The sequence below is a fragment of the Hippoglossus stenolepis genome, chromosome 13 (genome assembly GCF_022539355.2).
Source record: "Hippoglossus stenolepis isolate QCI-W04-F060 chromosome 13, HSTE1.2, whole genome shotgun sequence".
NCBI lineage: Eukaryota > Metazoa > Chordata > Actinopteri > Pleuronectiformes > Pleuronectidae > Hippoglossus > Hippoglossus stenolepis.
The window spans coordinates 3,972,770-3,991,152 of NC_061495.1; the positions used below are offsets into that span (position 1 = coordinate 3,972,770).

At 43.8% G+C, this 18,383-nt stretch overlaps 1 protein-coding gene across 1 annotated transcript; it reads right to left on the reverse strand.

Annotated features, from left to right (window-relative positions):
* Window positions 1–1,583: 1,583 nt before the first annotated feature.
* Window positions 1,584–16,848, reverse strand: LOC118120091 (insulin-like growth factor-binding protein 2-B). The gene is made up of 4 exons (XM_035174785.2): window positions 16,421–16,848; window positions 7,796–7,947; window positions 4,957–5,097; window positions 1,584–1,846 (listed from the first exon to the last, which is right to left on the reverse strand). Exons 1-4 carry the CDS (start codon window positions 16,782–16,784, stop codon window positions 1,685–1,687), a joined length of 819 nt encoding a protein of 272 aa, XP_035030676.1. The 5' UTR covers window positions 16,785–16,848; the 3' UTR covers window positions 1,584–1,684.
* Window positions 16,849–18,383: the final 1,535 nt, after the last annotated feature.

The window sequence follows — 18,383 nt, forward strand, 5'->3', positions numbered from 1 at the left end:
CTGCTTTTTTCGTTTTCAATGAATCTATTGTCTCGCTTCCTGCTGACATTGGAGCACCTTGTCATTTCAACAAAGATAAAACAACAATTATTTTGTTAACATTCAACAAGTAGAGCTTCCGTGAGTCTTAGACACAGACCGACCATCAACATATCAACGGAAGCTGTTGAATGCTAACTGAAGAAATAGTAGTCGGGAAAGTAGGGCGAATCAACACAAATATACACGTGAGTGCTTTTGCACACATGCACGCACACAAACACACACACACACACACACAGAGCGAGAGAGAGAGAGGAAAGAGAGGCGAGACAATCACTCAAGCACAGATACTAACCCATACTGTTCCAACTGCTAAACTCTCCTCAGTCCATTGTGCCTGATCTACTAAACCCAAGACAAAAGACACTTGTTTTGATTTGTTCTCAGTAGAAGGCCAGCCTCAAATTACCAAGCACAACCAAGATAAATGTGTGCAACCAGGCCAGGCTGTCAAAAATTCAAACAAACTTCTCGCCAAAAAAAAAAACAAGCCATTAATAAGACAAAAAAATATATTAAAAAAAAACTCTGTGTGTGTCACAAAAAGTGGACAAAGCTGTTGGAGCGTTCGTGTTTTGCACGGAATGATTAATTGCACCCTTGGACTGGTGCTCGGCTAACTGGTGCACTGGCATGTCTAATGGGTTGCATGGCCAAGGCCAGTCAGGAGCGGTCTCATATGATGCGCTTCCTGGTCAGATCCTTGAAAAGGGTCCTGAACAAAGTGTTGTTTTTAGTCGGGGCTCAGCACAGAACGTTCTCAGCCTGCATCACGTAAAGACTTCACACGTGCCCTCCCTGAATTATGCAGAATCTCAGTCAGAACAACAATCCACTGATTTATTATTTTCTATTTTTAAAGGGGTAGTTCTGGAGTCTCAGGGGTAAACAGTGCTACAGCCAAGGTGAGTCCTTCTTCAGATGCAATAAAACAACAGAAAGAAAAAACCACAACATGCCTCCATGCTGCTCGTGTGGTGTCATCCAAGTGTCCGCAGGCCCCGACATTCATGTTCAACTCGAAACTACATCATTTTCATCGTGTTTTAAGTCTTGCGGACACTCGGGATACGTAGTAAAAAAATCTACAGTCCAGACAAAATACATTTGAACGTTAAGCTGACGTTAATATGACACATTCATATTGCGTATGTTTGTGTGTGTATTTGTGGGTGTGTGTGAGGTTGGTTGGTTTATTCATAGACACCTTTACCTACTTAGTGTCACATTTGTCAATGTCATCCCCCCCCCACCCACCCATCCTATTCCCTCCTCATGTCAACACTTCATTAGTAACCCCGGCAACATAAACAAACACACACACACACACACAAACACACACACCAGTGTCAGCACACAAAGCAGTGATAAATAATGGTGATTGCCCCGCAGCAGTTTCCAGTGTTATAACTGTAATGTGTAATTCATCTTGAGTGACACAGGTAGGTGTGGGTTCATGGGAACACTTTTATATTAGTTAAATTAACACTGTGACATTGAAATGTCATAAAAAAAACAAAACATCGAGAGACAAAACGTGCTGCTGGTTTGGCGTCTTTTCACTTTATTTACATGTTGATAGAACCACGCTGGCAATAACAAAGATCCTGACAGAGTTTTGAAGGAAACATCGTCACATGGTTTATAAGTGGGAGGTGGCTGCGGTGGGCATTTCTCTGATCTCCTCCTGGAACTGGTAACAGTTGGGGTCCCCTCTGACTTTAGGCGTCGTCGGTATCTGGACCCCGGTTAAAGGGTTAACACACCAGCACTCACCCCGCTGGCCGTGGGTGGACATGTTGCACTGGGGAGAGGGGAAGAAAAACACAAACTAGACAAGTTGGAAAACACTGGAAAAAAGGAGGGAGGGGTAAGGATGCACAGTGGGAAGCAGGGGGGTGCACTAATGAAGCATGGCGTATGGTGGCTCAAGATGTGTGTGTGTGTGTGTAGCTACCGATGGCGGGGGGCCATTGGATGAGAGCGAGGGCCATGGTTTGGGTGGGACAACACTCACCCAATAACAGCCCATCCTCAGTTCATGCCCCCAAACCACAACCCATCCACAGCCACACACATGCCATCACAGACACTCACACAGACACATTCACACACACAAACACACACAGAGGCATGCCAGTAGACCGGCCCCCCCGCAGAGCCCCCCTCCACTCAGAAATGAGGTCGTAATTGAAGTGGACACAGTTTACGCTGCGCACGCGGGGCGGCTGAGAAGGGGACGGCGGAAAGAACGAAGAGCCGGGGGCGAAGAAAAGACTTTCCATTTTCTTCCTTCGCTGCAAAAGAACAAAAAAAGTGACAGTTACAGTAATTACCGCGCGACAAGGAGGGACAACTCCAAAAGGGAGCCGAGTGTTGAGGAGGTACAGTGTTCCTCCCTGGGAACCGAGGACTCCGGTCCGAAACAATGCTGTTGTTTGTGACCAGTGATGAAAATTGGCCGAGTGGTTGAGAGCCCTGCTTTAAGAAACTGTGGCTCCTTTTCAAGTCTTCTCTTCTGCTCTACTATCCTCGTAAGACTAAACGCTGGATATGTGACCTTGTTTGTCCTCCACTGTCTGATTTCTATGGATGAGCAGAGTTCAGACTCTAGCCCCCGGTCGGAAGCTGGGCTCATTCCTCAGCTTAACGAAAGTCTTCCCATGATGTACGCCAAACAGTTTTATTGCCTTGTAACCTTGAGCTCAGAAGCTTGTTGCCTCATTCTCGATGACAACATCTCTCACACATTTGTGTGTGTGTGTGTGTGTGTGCGTGCGTGCGCGTGTGTGTGTGTGTCTAAGAACAGGCTGCAAGGGATGATGATGATGAGGAGGGTGTGAAAGTTTATGAAAAAAAAAGAGGGAGGGGTGGCTGTGTGCAGAGTGGTGGCAGGAGGGAGGGGTGGCCGTGCATATTTTGCCAGGAAGATTTTGCCAGGGCGATACAAGAGAATTCAGAGTGTGTGTGTGTGTACTTGTGCGTGTGTGTGTGTGTGTGTACATGTACGTGTGTGTGTGTGTGTGAGAGTGACTCAGACTGAAAGAACAGAGGGGAAATCCAAGGAAGAGCTGCACCTAATGATATGTACAGTGTGTGTCAGAGTGTGGGTGAGACGAGCGCAGAGAGAGGTCAAGAGAGGAAAAAGAAAGAGGAATAACATGACGCATGGAGCCGGGGCCAACTTTAAATGTGTTACACGTGTAGGCAACGATAATCCTCGACGCTACTGCTCGCAAAACAAAACCGTTTTTTTCCTTTTCATCAAAAGTCACTGGTCACAATAATTCTACTCACAACAACTACCAGAACAACCTGATGACATCTGCAACCACTCCAGCGTCTGTGGGCTCTTGTTTCACTTCATCATGAAACAGTAAGTCGCCAGTGAGTTTCCGCGGCGCCGCTCTCCACGGGCCCACGAAGCCGTCGACCACGGGGGCGACCGGGGCCAAATCCTAATGAGTGATGTCACAGCAGGTGCTTTGTCTTGGACAGTGGATGGAAAACACCTGCTGTGACATCACGGGCTAGGGGTGTGGCCAGCACCGTGACATATGTGGAAGTTCCCACCCTCAGAGAGCAGCCAATAGTTTTTTGCCGTGTGATTCGTGAAAAACATGAAAAATTCATTTTGCAAAAGGATGTGATACGGATCATCCATCATCTGGAGCTGGATCTGAATTACAAGTTTCCAGTGGCCTGCAACATTCAGGTTCAGAAGCCAAATGTTTCTAGATTATTAGATGTGCTCTGGCTGCCATATTGCAAAAAGGTCCACTGCTGATATCGGGGAATTCTGAACAGTTTGGTGGATTTGTCACGGTAGCAGCATTTCTGTTTCAGGAAGCTGGGGGTGTAAGTGTGGGACAATGTAGTCAGAGCTCTGGTTAAGAAATTGATAGGCTTTGTTTTTTCTCTACTCATTTGCTTTGTGTATTTGCTCAGTAGTTACGCGGTGTTGCTTTAGGGTTTCTCTGGAAACACTGGGCATAAAAGTTCTGAAGGTCTCCATGATGCACATCTGCACAACAAGTGCTGGGAATAACCTTTTTTTTTTTATACATGAATTGGTCATGAAATGTCTTCTGATCTTCATCTTAGTCACAAGTATAGACAAACAAGCAACACAATTATAATCTGTGGTGTGTTGTATCCCAGTCTCGTCTTCCCTGGCAACAGTAACTTCAATTTAGCTCCTCGACTATAGCTGCTGGTCAGACCCAAACCTTCAGGGGGAATTCTTCCTACGGTTTCAGCACAGTGACGTTTTCAGGACGTCTCTCCAGGTCGTCCAACAGATTCTGTATCAATGCTGAGTTCGGGCTCTAAAGGATTTTCTTACTTTGCAGTCATCCTGTAGTAGAATCACTTCAGTGTTTAGAGTCGCTGTCCGACTGAGCCTCAGCTGGCTGAAGGCCACCCGGATGTTATCCTGTGTGATACCTTGACAGACTCTGGAAGTCATTTCCCCCTCAGAGCTGTTCAGACCAAGAGAAGCAGCTCCAGCACACGATGCTCCCTCCACCCTGCTTCGCTGCTGGGATGATGTTTTCACATCGGTATGCGTTGCCCTTTTCACACCATGTGCCGCATGTTCTTCCCAAACACTTCAGTTTCAGCCAGTCATCGTTTCAGTCCAAAAAACATTTTCCCAGATTCTATTTCAATTTGTTAAGTCTTCCTCTTGCAGCTCAGGAAAAGTTTCGTACTTATTATATTTTAATTTAATGGCGTATTTCCCAATGTTAGGTTAACACACTAAATACTAAATGGTTCTCTGTTTCAGGGGTGAATTGTGTTTACCTTGGACTCACTGGGGTCTATTGTCTCTGATGCCGCTCCCTCTAAACAGCTGACTCGACAAACAGAGCTGGTTTGTGTGGTGGGACCAGTGCACGGTCCGGGGCTCACCTGTTTGAGGTTGTACAATCCATGTCTGTCGCAGTTTGGAAACTTGAGCCCGTACAGGTCCTCCAGTGGGCCTCTGTTGTCCTCAGAGGTCATTTTGGAGATCTCCTCTAAGACCATGTCCAGCTCCTGCTGACAGGCACTCTGAGGGGACGGGACAGAGAAGGTGACGGTTATTCAAACGGACGCCAACTCTTCACACTGATGACGACAGGGCACTAGAGGCAGATTCACAAACACGGTCAGAGGGGAAAAGAACTAAAAGTCATAAAGAGGAGGCAAGAAATACGCTAAGAAAAAAGAACGGCAGAATAAAATGCTTCTGTGTGTCCTGTTGAAATGTCACAAATATGCACATTTACAGCTAACTTGTTTTATGAGGTGCAGTGAGGCAAGTTCAGCCGATATTATGGATGTGAGGAGTGAAGTGGAACATGAGTGGCTATACTGTGTAACTCAGCAGGTGGGCACGGCCACACACACACACACACACACACACACACACACACACACACACACACACACACACACACACACACACACTGCACCAGTCTGCCAGTGGGATCAAAGGGGTCCAGTCTTATGATTAGTTGGCTGAGGATGAGAAAGAGGAGCAGGAGGAGGCGCAGTCTGCCACAAACCTTATCAGACATCTGAACATATGGATGAATAGTATTCTCTCCTTCTCACTGGGACTCTCTCTCTCTCTCTCTCTCTCTCTCTCTCTCTCTCTCTCTCTCTCTCTCTCTCTCTCTCTCTCTTACACTCTCTCTCTCTCTCAGTTTTTGTCTCCTTGCTTCTCTCTGTCTCTAATAATAAAGACCCACATCAATCCACACCTCAGTATCTGCTTCCTGGCTCCAATACATGTGAGGTATCTGTTTTTTGCAAGAACAGCACTTTCAGAAACAAAACTGCAAGGCTCTGGATCCAGTTTGAGGCGTTTAAGGATATAAATCAAATACTGTGTGAAAATATTTATCTGCATGGTTCAATAGTACAAGAAGCTGCTTGGCTGAGATGATGGAACAGGCCACAGAGGTCTGGTGACATCACTTCTTCTCAAACAGAGACACAAAGTGCTGTCCAAGACAAAACAATAAAAGGAGTCAAGTCTTAATTTACTAAAGGAAGCAAATTAAAAGCACAGAAAAGTACAACAAACAAAATAAACTGTAATATAGAAGTTACAAAATGGGCTTAACAATACCATTGTTTCAAAAATTGAAGTTGCAGTGACCTAAAAAGTTAGAGTGACCTAAAAAATAAAAGTAAATTCACTTTGTCGTAACATAAAACAGTTTTTGGCTGTTATATTAATGTTTGACATCTTGAATATGGAACATTTACTGTTTTCTACTTTAATGACACTTCTACTACAATGAAAACGTTATGTCTGCAGAGCCTGTTGTCCATGAACAGAGATTTGTTTTTTTGTTGCTTGATTACACAGATCATACTTTAGTGTCAGAGTTAAGTTTTAAAAAAAGGGTGCGATGGTTCAACTTCCGACGAGACGGCGTGTTTGCATGAAAACATCAACGTAAAGCAAAAAGAGGCTCTATCTGAAAACCAATCTGTACGTATTAAAGGTATTCGTGTTGCAAAAGTGACACGACCCCGGCTCTGACAGCGAGGTATGCGCTCGACAGTGTTTGACCTCACATGGCCACCCACAACGAGGTGCATCCATGCTTGACACCAGCTGTCTGAACCCCCCCCCCGCCTGCCCAGCTGCACAACTCCTTCCACTGCATTCTCTCTTTTGTTGCTTCTAATGATCTTTACTATTGTTTTGTGCTCGACGGCTTATGATTTCTCCTTGTTTTGTTTGGGTTTGTTTTGCTGCAAACCGAGGGAGTTAAGTGAGGGAGAAAATGAGCAAATGCATATCATTGTTTGTCCACGTTGAGACGTACGTGGGCCTCCTCGGCGCGGCCCTGCGCGTCCAAGCTCATTTGCATGAAACAGAAAGAATATCTGTGTTTCTACGCCGACCCATTAAGGAGGTTCCAGGAACTGTTATTATTTTTTGCGACGCTGCCTTTGAGACTGTGAAATTGTTTGGGTGAATGTGAGAGAATGGGGCTGGAATCTACTGTATAGATTGCACCGAACTGCCAACACACATTCCATTGTGGAGCGCGCAAAACAACAACACTTCTCATTATGAAGATGCTCATTATGTGCAGCTACTCAAGCTAAGACTCCAGCTGAATGCGGCTTGTCCTCCCAGAGGTCGACATAATTAGAAAGATGTCAATAAATTCTCAGAAGTATTATATATGTGTGTGTGTGTGTGTAGTTAGTATTTCAGATTCTGACTTTTATTGCCAAATGATCTGATTTCAGTGTATTCTCATCAATTCTTGAATTACTGACAATATTCTGCTCAACAATTGGATGCAACAATTACATTAAACACAACAGTTGCACAAATGTGTTCTGTTAACCTTGGCTTTTGCTAAAATCAGGGTAAAGTCGTGGAGTTGGGTGAATAGTGGGCATCAGTACGGTTAAATTAAGTCTCCAAGGATGAATTCAAGGCCATAAGAAGTGATAAGAAGTGATGAGAAGTGCGTATCTGTGCACATAAACATGTTTGTCTGAATGGAAGGGTGCCCAGAGGAGGGCAGTGTTGCACCACCGCTGCTCACACAGCTCGTAGGAGGAACTGAGGGTTTTACTGCACTTTGCCATGTACTGTAAAACTGGGGCCAAAAGTTCATGCAACATCATATTCCACGAAACCTTTCAGTGCCTACGATATCTGATGTGTAATTTGTGAGAAGATTATTCCCTGCAGTGTCCCTCATTGAGGTCTGAAGGCCTGAGTCCTGACCTGAGACACTCTCGGGGGCCGCGGGTCCTCCAGCTGGTTTATCCTCATCTTGGATTTGCGCTCGTTCAAGTGCTGCTTCCTGGCCGACTCCTGCCAGTACCAGGCGTCTATGGCGGGTCTCTTGGTGAGTGGGTTCTCAGTCCCGTGCACCTCTGCAACGAATAAACACACAAATAAAAGTCAGGCGTACGAAAACATCTGCCTCCGTGGAAACAGACCGGGTCCGAAGCTTTTCAAAGCTATGTCAGCGTTTCTGCTTTTAATCCCTGTGTGACATTCGATAATTGCAGGTTCTTGGAAATCCTCCTTCAGAGTCTGTTTTCTGAGCATGACAGTAATCTGTATCCTGCTTCTAGGTATGTATTTAATTGGCAGATGTTTTACACACCCACACCCACACACACACCCACACACACCCACACACACACACACCCACACACCCACACAGACACATTCTCTACATTTACCTATTCTTTAATCACAAGCTTGCTATTAAAAGTAAAATATTTTTCTAATAACAGGCCTTTTTCCTTTTATAAGCCATTTTAATCCTGGAATTAGAAGACAAAGACACACTGTGTCCTCAAGGCATCCTGTGTCCCTCATACCTCATATCACACTGGACAGTCAGGCGTTGCAATGGCTGTAATTACCGTAGTGACTGTGTGAACAGACCTGCTGAGACCTCTTCTACATCCAGATCATTTAGGTTTATAACATTATGAGATCCAGCCACTTGTTCAGCAGCATGTGGTGCGGAGGGAAGAGACACAGACAACAGGCCAACAGGTTCATTCAGAGCAGAAGCAGGCAGAGCACGATGCACGTGGACTCAGAAGGTCACGGAGGATTGTAATTGTGACACAGGATTCACATTAAACAGGCTGATCTTAGTTGTTACAAGTCCTGGTCCTGGGGCCAACACTACGAAAGCAGGAACTGTGGTTGTTGAGGTTACTTGAGGTTGAACTCTGAGGCTCAAACACAGACCTTGAAAGCTGGAGCACTTGTAAATCACCATGGCAACTCATGCTGAACCCTTCCATTCTCAGCAAACCTATCAAATACAAATTACAAAATACTGATTTGTATTTCAAGTACGTATTTTAAATACATGTATCATAAGTACCGCCCATCCCCATGTGTTTCATAACAGTTTGTCTCTTTCAGGACCTTGACTGGGAGGAGCAAATGGGAATCATTCTAACTGGGAGCACCTGGCCAGTGTTGCTGGTTATAAAAGCAGATCCTTCAGTTGTCAGAGTGTCTCTCTCTCTCCCTCTCTCACCACGCGACCACTGCTGCCTGCACTGTTTGTTTTTGTTACTTCATTTCCACACCACAACAACGCACCGTACATCAGTCAACACACCGTCACACACCACTGATGCTGATCAACCCCCCCCCCCATGATTACACTGATTGTTGAAACCGCTTGATTTCTATTTCTTTACTTGAAATAAACCTTAGTGATTAATTTGTGCTTCTAACAATGTCGTTTATAATTAATGATGATAATGCCCTCAAAGGTTGGAAGGAAACCCCAGGGTTGACAGAGACAGTTGATTTCCAGCTTCGTGCTTCAGGTTATCAGAAAGGACCAAAGTTATAAAACAATAATATCCTGGGTGAAGTTAAACTTGCTTCAAAGAACAAGTTCCAGGTCTTTACTCAGTTCCAGACTCATGATGAAACGTGTCAGATGAAGATTTTCTTGCTGAGTAAAGTTTTTTTTTTTTGTGGAGGGGGTGGGGAAATAACCTAGGGTGTGTGTGTGTGTGTGTGTGTGTGTGTGTGTGTGTGTGTGTGTGTGTGTGTGTGTGTGTAATTAGCACTGTCAAAACCTGGGGATGTAAATCATTCCCGAGAGAGAAAGGCCCCCCCCAGCAAATCTCCAGAGCTGCCTACACAAACTATGACTCTGACACTTCTGTGCGTGTTGCTGTTCACCTGTGCACACGAGTTTCAGTTCACATTCTGCCACGTGTTTAAGCTTCAACAAAAAAACTGTCTTTGCCAGTGAGTTGAGAAAATGTCATTTGTTTTCAGTGCAGTTTAAATATCCACAATTTAGAAACGTCTGCACTGGTAGAAATTACTTGTGCTTAAAAATCTTTCGTGTTATAATCGTGTTCATGAAACATCCTTCAAAATTCTCTTCAAACTTTAAGAGAAAGACATTTTAGACCCAATCAAACTGTCCTTTCTTTTACCTGGTGCAGACTTGTTGACACCTAGAGGTCAATACGTCAATATGTTCAACTTTCAATAATGTAATTGCTTTTAACAGTTGCTTTTTATTTTCATTATATTTCTGGCCACTGATTCCTCTGTAGGTTTCTGTGTGTGTTCTGTGCTCGAGTCTGTGATGTCACAATGTGTCCAGAGCTGCGTTTACACACACTGTGGCACCAACTGAAATGATTCTGTGCATGTTCTCGCGTGTCTGTGCACGTAGACTTCAGTGCACATTCTGCCCGGTGTCAAAAAGGTTAAACTAAGTAATTGTAGTTTAACACAAAAACTGTCGTACATGTCACGTTAAGCCTTTAGCCCTTATTGTGGCAACTTTCCTGGTGAGTTTGGAAAATGTTTTTCGTTTTTTCAGTGCAGTTTTGGATTGTTTCAAGAAATGTGGCCACAAAGACTTCTGCACGAGTAGAAATTACTTAATGTTGCCGGCAGCAAAGTCACAGTGAAGACACCACAGTTGAAGCCATCTTGGGGCGGCTGTGGCTCAGGGGGTAAGAGTGAGAGTTGTCCTCTAACCAGAAGAATTATTCTCATAATTTTACAAATCAAAAAGCAGCTGTAGACATATAAACTGGTTTATTCAGGTGATATCCAGGTTTAGTAGGAGACATTGTGCTTGATTAAGTGTTTGATGAGATATTTCTCTGTGGGAAGAAAACACTGGACAGTCTGATCGTCAAGGCAGATTTCAAGCTGACTGAAAATCATAACATCCTTGTTGATACCTTGTTTAAGACTTGAGGATTTAAGCAAATTGACTATAATCACTACAGATTGTCAGCTATGGTTAAAAGTCATAAAGTCCAAACTCTGTTTGAGCTTGCAAGCCTAGAATTATGGTTAAGTTGTGTTAAGATGTTCACTCGTCCATAAACAGTGATAGAATCTCCCATATAGTCTGATGCAATAGACAGAGTTAGAGCTTTTCATTTTATCCTGGTTGTATATCGGATTAAAACCTGTTTGTATGATGAGGCAACAGAAAGCGCTGTATTGTTGTCAAGCTAACCGCGATGTAAATATAGACGGATTGTAAAGGTTTTTCTATAGTTGTCTTTAAGACCTTGTTTTCTATAGACACCTAGAAAAACTCATGACAGCATGTTTCACGGAGAAGAGAAAACACGTCTTAAGCCAACAGCTGTCATCCACATAGTGTGTTGTTGATTCTCTCTTCAGCACCATAGAAACTACCTGTCTCGAGCTGCTGGGAGCGCTGGCGCTAAGTGTTGCCTTTTGAGCAATGCTTTCACAGTTCTCTCACAGCGCCGGCATGAGTAATGTCTTTCCACAGTTGCGTAGCATTAATGTATTTGCCCTGTTATCTTATACGCTGGAGCCGGGCCTCAAACAATTCACCGAGCCCCCGTGGCCGAGGAAAGTGGCCTCGGAGTACTTCAAGCCATTGTCAGTGCAAAGGGTTCCTCTCACAAGGCTCGACCACTTCAAACGCCGCGCTGCTGGCAACTGTACACACAGAAATTGAATAATGCAGATTTTAGCCAGAGATTCCCCTCAAACCTTTTTCACTGTTAGCGATTTCTTTCAACTCTTCATGTTTCTATGCTTCCATGTGGCCGTGTGTGTGTGTGTGTCTGTGTGTGTGTGTGTGTCTGTGAACAAAATGAAGTTGCCTTTGTAGTTTAAAGGGACAACTGTTGCCAAGTGGCACCACTACAGCATTCGTCAGACTTGAGAGACAGTAAGTTTACTCTAAAGTCAAGGTGACGAACTTTTACAAAATCTATATGAGTTTTATTTCTCCATAAATGAATATATATATATATATATGTAATTATATATACATTTCCATTCTTTGTAAATCGTAATCTGAACTTTTAAAACTAATGTGTCGAGTCAAAGTATAAGTACCTTAGAATTGTACAGAGTAATTGAGTAAATGTACTTCAGCCATTCTTTACTCATGTATCTGTTCTGACAGTAAATTGTTATCATATCATAAATCATGTGACTTTTCAACACAAACTGTTAGGTTTCCTATTTACACCTCAGCGGGACTACAGGCGCCAGCATGCAGTCCCCCGAGTGACCTCTAATAGCTTCACCATTTCCTGTGGATGTGCACACATCCATGTGCCCACATACTATGTGCACTCACATCTACATAAAGTAATTAACGACTCCAGTCGGTGAATAAAGGAGGAAGAGGACGTCTCAGTGGAGGATGAGCTGCAGGGCAACAGAGACAGTTGGACCATGGACATCAGGTGGAAAGGTGACAGACAGGGGCATGTACAGAAGTACAAATAGGATTATACAGGGGAGAGTTATGGTATGTTACATAAGAATAGACAACATTTCATACGTGTTACTGAGGATGAATGGCTTTTTCTTGTTGTGCTACAACCTAATAAGGCCCATAATAACCAAAAAGTATTCACATAGTAAGTCATGTAACTTTTTCATTAGAAATGATTAGAAATAGCTGCTTTATAACGACTAATTGAGAGCCAACATGCTGATAAGCAACTAGTTAATGTTGAATACCGTTTCAATGTAAATCATAAGTTCTGGACAGGCCAATTCTCCAGTCATGATGTGGAGCTCCACCTCAGCTGCTGTTGGTTTGTCCTTGAGCAGCCGTTTAACCCAGAGTCAGGAAACACAATATGAGCATCCAACAGGACAACATACTAAAGTCATTCTGTGGCTGTAACAGCATCGAGCATCACAGGAAGTGAAGTGTGGACAGGACAACAAGAAGTTAGCTGAGAGCAGGAAGGGAGAACATTTGTATTTCAGTGGCCACATCCCTACAGACAAGTGAGAGAGCTGCTTCACCAAGACAACCAACGGACCCCACAAGAGAGCGCTCATGCTCCACAGATAGCAGAGCATCCAGCAGCCGGAACGGGCCCAGGGCACGACGAGAGCCCGGAGCCAGCACTGAGCTCAGAGAGTGGCTACAGGCAGTCGGACCTTTAGGAGGAGAGGTCAGAGGTGGACAGATTAATACCACCTAGTCCACCACCAGACCTCCACACCCTCCGTACACAAGGGGCAGACTACCTCCTCTATCGGTTCTCAATATAGGCAACTGGATTGGTATGGAATTCCCCGAAAGACCAGTCGTACTTCTGTACTTTATCCAAACTTTAAATCATTCCAGTTGTTTGAAATCTGCTGTCACTTCAGACTGCACCACTCCCCACTCACCTGCTGACGTTTCCCATTCCCTCATTACCTCTCCAGTATACTGAACGTTTCGATCACGATCGTGACCTCGCCTGTGTCTTCTGGATTTTGCCTCAGCTCTGCCCTTTGACCTTTGTTTCCCTGCTTGCTTGGGTTTTTTCGTCGCCCTGTAGAAGCACAAGTTCAGACTCTTGACTTTTCCTCCTGCCTCTTGGCTGCCTTCTCGGAGACCCGTGACACATTTGGATAAAATGCCAGATTGGTTTTGGACTCTGCACTTTTAACGTGTCAACTCGCCAAAGTCACTGTCAAACAGCTTCCAGGTCTGGATTCCATGGCAACATTACATGGTCAACATCATAAATAATAATCATTTGAGACTAGAAGTACTGAGCTGGAGATTTTTACCTTAAATCTGGCTTCTAGGTTTTTTAACTCACTCACACATTAACACTTTCAGGGAATACATTTTTAAACAAGCTTATTACTGCTCTCTCCCGTCTGAGGTTTTGTTTCAGCTTCCTCTGGCAGTTGTGTAGTGTACTTGGATATAATTTAAAACATCTAAAAGAAGAAGTGAGGGAAGTCATATCCAGTGGAGATCCCTGAGACAGACATGGATCAGAGTCCCTGATATTCAAACCATTACAAGTGCAATTTCTATTTCCCCTCTCTCACTAACAGTGCCTCTACCCCAAATATGTAAATGGATAATAACGTATTTGTTAATACAAACATATTTTTTGCTTACTTTTCAAGTGGTAGATTTAAAGACACCCGATGACATTCACACTTACTGATAGACGGACAGAGACAGGCAATTTGGGGTTCAGTATCTTGCCCAAGGACACTAAGGCAAGCGGAATGGGGAAAGACTGGGATCTAACCGCCAAACCTCTGGTAAGAGGACAACCCGCTCTACCCCCTGAGCCACAGCTACAGTATGGACTCAGAGTGACTGATGAACTGTTCATGGCAAATACATATGTTGATTAATGACACATCCATGTCACTGACAGATGCTCCACACCACTGATCTCATGAGAGGTTCATTTTCAGTTCATCCTCTTTGTCCAGGACATGAAGGAAGAGAAACATTTAGATTATTTGGGGGATTTCAGCTCACACTTGTCACCAGGCTGAAACCTCCCTGAACCATGACTGAGAGTCCACTCCCATTACAAAAATAGCTGAACTGGAAACACTGCAGATGATGTGCCACATGTTCAGATTGGAAGAACCAAAGCCATGGATTTCAAACATCAGCGTTGCCGTTCTCTGTCACATTTGCCATGTGGAAATTGGTAAAAGCACGGGAGGTGGAGCGGGAGCGGAGGTGGTAAATGCTACGTCTATGAGATCAGCAGTGTAGAAGCACAAAACGATGTCAAAATGTGAAAGACGATGTGATGTGTGCGAGCTGCGGTGGTTTATGTGAACTCTGGACTGTTTTCTCAGGCTTCAGTGTTGTTTACTTCAGTTTAGTGAGGATCTTTCCATCTGAACTCGGCATCACACCGAATAACCACAACAGAACTCCAGAAAATGAAAGTCAAAATGTGCATTTTAATAGGTACAAAGGAGGCAGATGTTGACATCTGACGGCCAGCAGTTACTCATGCTCGAAAAGCCAAGCACAACACAGCGAACTGAGGGCAAACCGCACTTTCGACTGACACTCACTTTCAGCTTTTTCTTCATGTGCTCGAACTGGTTTGAACACCAGAGACGGTAAATCTGAGCGGAGAGCACAGACGGGTCCGTCGGGCTTAGCTTAATATACTGAGGATGGAATCAGGTCTGTTGTTACAAGCCTCTCCCACCAAAACCCTCGAAGTCTGTGGTTACTTAAACCAAATGAAGATTCGTGCAGGGGGAAACAAAAATCACCTCTGCTCTTTTTCAAGTCAGGAAATATTTCAAGCACATTCCTTATGGAGGAAAGGAGAAGAAATCAGGTTGCCATGGTCACCTGCAGCTTTTCCCCAACACCTTTCTGAGGAGAATCTGTTGTGGAGTTCATCTTCCATACACTGCTTGTAAGTTATTTTATCTATTGTGCCATTAATCCTCCTATTGGCCCCCCCAATAGCAGAGCTCTGAGGATACGTGGGTCACAAACATGCTACGGGTTCATTGTAAGGATACTACTTGTTTGCGCCGACAGATGTGGGCCTCCCCCGCCTGCCAAACACATCGCATATGTCAACATTCATTTTCAGGGAATCAATAGAGACCTTTTCACCCTAATATAACTATAACGTGGGAGAGCGAAGCAGAAACAGGTCTATGTCCCCTGCAGGATTCCTGGGTCATTTCTGTCGAGTCCTTGTTGTGAATGAATGTGTTTGATGTAGAAGACATAAAAAGAGTCCAGCAGTGAGAAATATTGTTTAGACTCAGTGGGAAGCTTTCTGTGTAACTCCCTTATTCTAAGGTTATTGATTGACCGTCATAACCAAATATGATGACGGGTCAAAACTGGCTTGTCTGTGTTAAATTACAGAATAAAAGCACCTGGCAGAGGACCAGTCGTACAATCTATTAAAGAGGCTTCCACATATTCAGTACTGTAGTCTAACATCACACACTTTTAAAGAGTAACACAATATCATGACCTCAAACACACTTTGATGTTCATCCTTTCATCAACAGTTACAGACTTGCATTGTAACTGAAAGAGTGAAGACGGAGTCATAACAGGTTTGACATCACTTTACGTTATTTTTTGGGGTTATATTAACGATAAAGGCCTAAACGTACTTTGACCCTGACAGTGAGTGAGAGTGTTTTATTTATGGAAACCATATGAGTTCCATTTGGTTTATTTTAGGGGGGGGGGAAGAAAGAAAACATTAAAATCAATACAAAGACTTAAAGCTGCAGTGTGTAGAATGTAGTGACATCTAGTGGTGAAGTGTCATGTTGCAGCTGAACACCCCTTATGGGCGGGGACAAGATGCTGAAAGCCGATCATGTGACTTATAATGTTGCTGTTGCAAACATGTTAGCAATTTGTTAGTCCCATTTTTGCACTGTCCTTCTAGCTCCGTTTCGATCTCCACCAACTCCTGAGGGAAACATCTGGCTCTACAGTAACGCACACAACATGTGTCAGAGCTTGTGGGTCATGAGGCCTAAACAGTGAACTAAAAGACACTTAGTAGAGCTGATGCAGAATCGGGTGAATATACAACACGAAGGAAGAGAACTTACCATTTGTTGCTTCCTGGTGGTTCAGACATGGTGTGACATCTAATTCCACCTTCTGTCCACATCGACCTAAACCCTGGATGAGCTGCTGCAAAGGTAAGTCGGCCCCTGAGCTCGGGTAGCACCTCAGGCCACTGGAGCACCGCGTTGTGTAGACCCCGCACAGCTCCCCCTCCACTCTGGCACACATTGGACAGCAGCCACAGCCGGGCTCCCTCACTATTTCTGCACATAGCGCCGTGACTTTGGGGCACGCCGCCAAGCGCTCCGCGGTGCAACTCGGACATCGGAAAGCTAAATCCCCGAGTAAGATCCCGGGCAAGGCCAAGTATGTAAACAGCAGCCCGTATGTGACATATATCACCATTCTAACAACAGCTCTGTTTGTTGACCAGTGAAATCCAAAATGACCCTTGGAAGGAGACAGCTTGAAGCATCAGAACCTGGATGTCAGTGGGTAAACATTCTGATGCCACTGACAGGGTCCTATCTGCTCCCATGTTACCTGCTGACTGACAAACAACAGAGTCCACAGCTGGAGTCTCCCGGGACGATTGATTGTGGTTTTGGTTTATTTGTGTGTTTCAGATAAAAAACATTTTAATGCAGATATGCAGTGGAGTTGCAACAAGCTATTTTCTGCACTAGATTTATCATCACACCCACAAGCATCCAATTTTTTATTGATAGAAGATGGATTGCATTTAAGTTCATTTCAGCGCTGAGCTTATATGACAAACACAATTACAACTGACTCGGCATCACAGGCTTAACTCGAAGCAGATCTATAGAAAAACCAGATCTTTCCTTCGGAATTTTAAAGTCAGTGCCGAGTGTCAGTGATGTGGCCCAACCGGGCTCTGGAGGAACAGCAGGAACAAATTACTCTGCTTCTCTATGCAGCCTAATTATGTTTTTTTTCGAGTGGTGGGTCGTCAACATAATTGTGTCACCGACTTGGAGAACCGAAGTTATTATGGCCTGGATGAACCGCAGCTCCGAAACAAGTGAGTGTTGACTTAGACCCTGTGGAGCTATGTTGTGATGTCAGGCTGACCTTGACCTTTGACTTGTTCAGTTCACCTTTCTGTTTTTAATTATTTAAACATTCTTTCCACATCCACAACAGTAACATTTTCTAAGAAATATACCTAAATTGCAGAGTTACTTTGGCAGGTACAACGTGGTTGAATGCAACTGTAGTCTGAGACCATGAAGTAATGTCTGTCAGGGCCATCAATCCTCACTTTGCCTGATTCTGCCATTTGGTCTCTGGACAGAACAGAGAACCGCCTGCTGTACAGGACCGATGGGGGAAAAAGAAAAGCTTCTGAATGGTTGTTTTTGTAACGACTGAACTGACGGAATTCTAAGGTTCAGATTCAGGAGATTAGTGTCTGACAAATGAACTGAAGTCCCCACGTCTAGAAAACAGAGTTTAAAAAAGCCTTTTATGTCAGTAAATAATTACTGGCATGAAATCAAGTGTAACATTGTAAGTTTACTTGAAATATTTAATTATGAAGGCCCCTATTTGTAGTGTGTCTCTACTCTGTTGTTTGTTTAGGGATTCATACACATTTAATTGAATCAAATAGATGAATGTGGTCAATTATTTTTTGAAAGATGCATTTTTATCTATTTATTTTAAGATATGTAAGATTCCCAGACTCTAACATTAACATTACAAGATGGTGGCATCCATATCCAGGATATTTAGGCTTCATTTCTGTAGAAAACCAGGAAGTGGAGAAAATGTGTCCATCTTTATTCACAGTCTATAGTTAAGATACACCCCTTAGGTCTTTTATTTACCATGACAGTATATTTTAAATCTCTATTCTAATGTTTGTGTGCTATCCCAGTTAAATCAATATATATATATATATATTTATTAATTAAGTCTTAGTCTCTGGATGATCATATCGTATCCATACTGGGCCTTATTGTCTGTCGTCATAGCAAC

Excerpts from the sequence above, each read along its gene's own strand:
- LOC118120091 (XM_035174785.2), bottom strand. The coding sequence starts at position 16,784 with ATGGTGATATATGTCACATACGGGCTGCTGTTTACATACTTGGCCTTG. Across the intron at positions 7,948-16,420 it reads CCACCAGGAAGCAACAAATG|AGGTGCACGGGACTGAGAAC; the intron begins GTAAGTTCTCTT and ends TATTCGTTGCAG. Across the intron at positions 1,847-4,956 it reads GATTGTACAACCTCAAACAG|TGCAACATGTCCACCCACGG; the intron begins GTGAGCCCCGGA and ends CCCTCTCCCCAG.